The sequence below is a fragment of the Wasmannia auropunctata genome, unplaced genomic scaffold (genome assembly GCF_000956235.1).
Source record: "Wasmannia auropunctata unplaced genomic scaffold, wasmannia.A_1.0 LD334606.1, whole genome shotgun sequence".
Lineage (NCBI taxonomy): Eukaryota > Metazoa > Arthropoda > Insecta > Hymenoptera > Formicidae > Wasmannia > Wasmannia auropunctata.
Window position 1 is genome coordinate 1,097 of NW_012028284.1, and position 3,636 is coordinate 4,732.

A 3,636-nucleotide genomic window follows, 5' to 3' on the forward strand; every position below is an offset into this window, starting at 1 on the left:
ACAGAAAATGCTGGATACCTTTTGAGTGCCTTATGTTCCAGATACTCTCTTGACTTTCTTAATGCACAGGAATAGGACTTAAAAACTTTCGTGTTTAATTGCGTTAAATGAACTTCGCAGGACATTCTCAATGTCTCATTATTTTGGCAGTAATGATTTTTGTCGAGTTTGAATCTTCTCTTATTTATCCTGGAGACTATGGATTCTCTGTCATTCTCAGGCTCATGAGCACGTTTAGTACTCCTTGAGATATTTGCCATTTCAGAACTGGAACTCTCGCTGAAAGACGCTAGGTGCCATAGTTTCGCTTTGGCATTTTTCTCAGAAGAATCCGATTCGGTTTTCTTGTCGACGAGCTTTTTCGACTTCGATGAGAGCGATAAAAATGTAGAATCGTTTAAATTTGATTCCAAGAGAACTTTTTTGGTAGCCTTTTCTGCCTTGGCATCCTCATCCTCCGAAGAGTTCATTTCTTGGCAAGATCTTTTATCCGGTGAATCATTTTTTTTCTCTTCAGCTTTAGTTTTGGCTTCGATCGCAGTATTCTTTTCAGCATCAGTACTCGTCTCCTTTACAAGTGTTGAAAACTTTACTGCACTAACGCTATTGACATCAGAATTGTTGTGGTCCGTTGCGTCTTTTATTTCGGTTCGATCAGTATCATTTGCAATCAAATCTTCAATTGGCTTAGCTATATTTTCATCAGAGATTGTATCCGAATCAGAATAAGTTACCAACAGAGCTTTCTTTGCCAATGCTTCAGCGTCATCCAGAGATTCGCTATCATCGATATTCGTTTTGCCAGATAGATTCAAATCGGTATCAGCTTCCTCATTGAATGCAGATACAGATGCCACTTTCTCCTGATTATCTTGATTCGACAAATCCTTTCCTTTTCCACTGTCAGCGGTTAAAAGAGATGTTCCCTCTTTTTCGTTTAAAACGGTATCTTGCAACGAACTTTTGCAAGGATTTAAAGATGTATCCTTGGAATGCAAAAGTTCGTCTTTATCGCAATTTGTTTCTACATTTAGTTCGACTTCCGTTCTGCTTTCTTCTGCATCTTCGGGAGATGTTTCGAACATATCCATTGACACATTGATTATATTCTTTCTGTTCGAACGATTTGTTTCATCATTTCCTAATACCACTTTCTTAATGCTACTTCTTAAAGAAGAATCTTCAATCTCGGTCTGGTTATCAGTATTTAAACTTGTCTGTTTAGTATTTTCATCCGTCAATTGTGTCTTGTTGATGCTCTTATTGCATTCTGAAGACACTTGCTTTTTATTTGATAGTTCCATGCTGGCCCTCCTCTCTTTTACACCTAATACAGGAGAAGCGGCCAAATCATCTCGCGTGTCCACATTATTTTTATCGTTATTCTTCGATTCATCCACTAACATTTTATTTTCATCGTCGGTATTAGTTTCATTGTTATTGAGATTGTTTTCCGTTCTTGCTACTTTGTGTCCAGTCGTCTGTATCTTCTGCGGCGATCTGATTTCATCCGCTGAAAATATTTCTTCGCTTTCACATTCAAACACGGCCTTATTTCCGTCCTGCTCATCGCCGGAGATGTGTTTATCCATGCTCACTGTGTGTTTCTCACGTTCTTCTAAGTATTGTTCGTTATCGCTAACTATTTTGTTTAACTTTCTCCTCATAGTAGATTTTTTCTTATTCCTAGACCACAATTGCCAAGTTGTTAAATTTTTTGAGTTTTTCTTTAATGTAGTTATTAAATTATCAATTTTTTCTATAGACTGCAACACGAGTTGTTCTTCATTTTCTTGTTTGCCATATAACTGCTCTATACTTTTTTCGATATACATTTGAAAGTTTAAACACGTCTTCTTACACCCCGTTAAGATTTTTTTTATATAGCTAACATTCAGATTCGATTGTTCGTTGATATCTTTACCACTCTGATCATTCGTAGAATTTTTGGGTGACTTAGTATGATCTACGTCCAAGTCTATCAATTGTCTCCTAGAGTATTTATTGCGATTCACCTTTTGAAGTTTTATTTTCTGACATTCTTTACCGAAACTATTGTCCGAATCATCTTTCTGAATGTCAGAAAGTCGTTGCTTCGATGACTCGACACGTTTTCGTTCATCATTATTATTGTGCGGTATCATCCAGGGTGTTTCCGAACGTTCTCTCCTATTTCGTTTTTTATCTTCATCTTCAGATTCAATAGTTAAGTCATATTTCTTTGTCCTGTCCCTCGATTTTGCATTATAAAAATTATCCATTTTCTTATTCCGTTGTCTAGTATCTTTTAAAATCCTTTTGAATACACTCGACACTCTGTTTGTATCGTTCTCATCACTTTCGCTGTCAGAAGAATGTATACGACTATTCGTTTTACGTTTTATTTTTTCAAATCTATTACGTTTAACTGTATGTTTTCCTATTTTATTCGGTAACGTATGAGTAGAATCATCATCCGAATCACTAGATATTTTTGATTTCTTTGATGTAGTTTTTTCTTTTGCAACTGATTTTGAAACTTTCTGTGCGGAAGAATTCCGTATAGATTTCACTTTTTGATCTCTCTCGCCTTTATTTCTTTTAGCTAAAGCAGTCGAATTTTCGTTTCGTGCACGAGACAAATCTTCGCTTTCGGATGAATATGTTAAATCTACTTCCAATGTTTGTTTCTGCTGAATGGAGCTTGTATTAGGATTTGTACGATGATTTTTTGGCGTGATTCTTACAGAAACGAATGACTTTTCGGAAGAATCGTCATCCTCTTTGTCACACAACTTTTGTAAAGACCTTTGTTGTAGTTCTCCCATTTTTTCTCTTCGTTGTATCTGAGATGGTAAACTACGCTTTTCCATCTTGTTGAAACTTTTCTTGTTATCCTTTCTGAAACAGAAGATACATTTCATATTTTGTTTTATGATTACATTTATTATATGTATGCAATAAATAATTCACTGTTAAATATTGATCTTTTTTTCCTCTAAAAGCCATTATAATCGGAAAATTATAAACTCTCGTACGAAATCTCCATAAGTCGAAAACTCTATAACTCAAACAATTTTTCTTGTCTCATGAGATTTGAGTTATCGAGGTTCGATTGTATATCAGGATAAAAATATTTAAATGTATACATGTATACATGTGTCAGAATTAAAAATGTACATTCACAATTAGAAAGTTTCACGAGCAATATTCATATGCTTGATTGTACTCACTTGGAAAGAGAGTCCATTACAGCAGCACATACGGCCCTCAGATCCCAAATTGGTTTAGGATTACATATAAAACATTTCCAATCTTCCTTTTCTACGTCCAAAAGCGATGAACTCACATTCCTCTTTATACATCCCTAGAAGTTTTTTAATTAACAATAGTTAATCATACATACTATCATATTTGAATGACTGACATATATATATTTATTGAAAGATATGCTAAATTTATTACCTTACAAAACGCTGAGAAGCAATCTTTGTTGCAGCATACAAATAATTTTTTGTTTCCGCCACAAATGTGACAATGATTTCTAGATTTTTCCTGATCAAATTTCAATTGTATATTTTTGAAATGATTCCAGCATATCTGAAAATAATAAATAAATAAAAATAACATTGCAGTACCTATATTAATTTGCATATA

General features: G+C 34.4%; 1 protein-coding gene across 1 annotated transcript in view; it reads right to left on the reverse strand.

The window, feature by feature from the left end:
• Positions 1 to 18: 18 nt before the first annotated feature.
• LOC105458157 (transcriptional regulator ATRX-like) overlaps positions 19 to 3,636 on the reverse strand; it is a gene marked incomplete at its 3' end in the record, with an annotated part of 7,520 nt that continues 3,902 nt past the window's right edge. Inside the window, exons 2-4 of the mRNA XM_011703256.1 lie at positions 3,445 to 3,579; positions 3,213 to 3,346; positions 19 to 2,880 (exon numbers count right to left, since the gene is read on the reverse strand). Of these exons, the coding sequence (XP_011701558.1) occupies positions 19 to 2,880; positions 3,213 to 3,346; positions 3,445 to 3,579 (3,131 nt within the window). The remainder of the gene's footprint in view (positions 2,881 to 3,212; positions 3,347 to 3,444; positions 3,580 to 3,636) is intronic.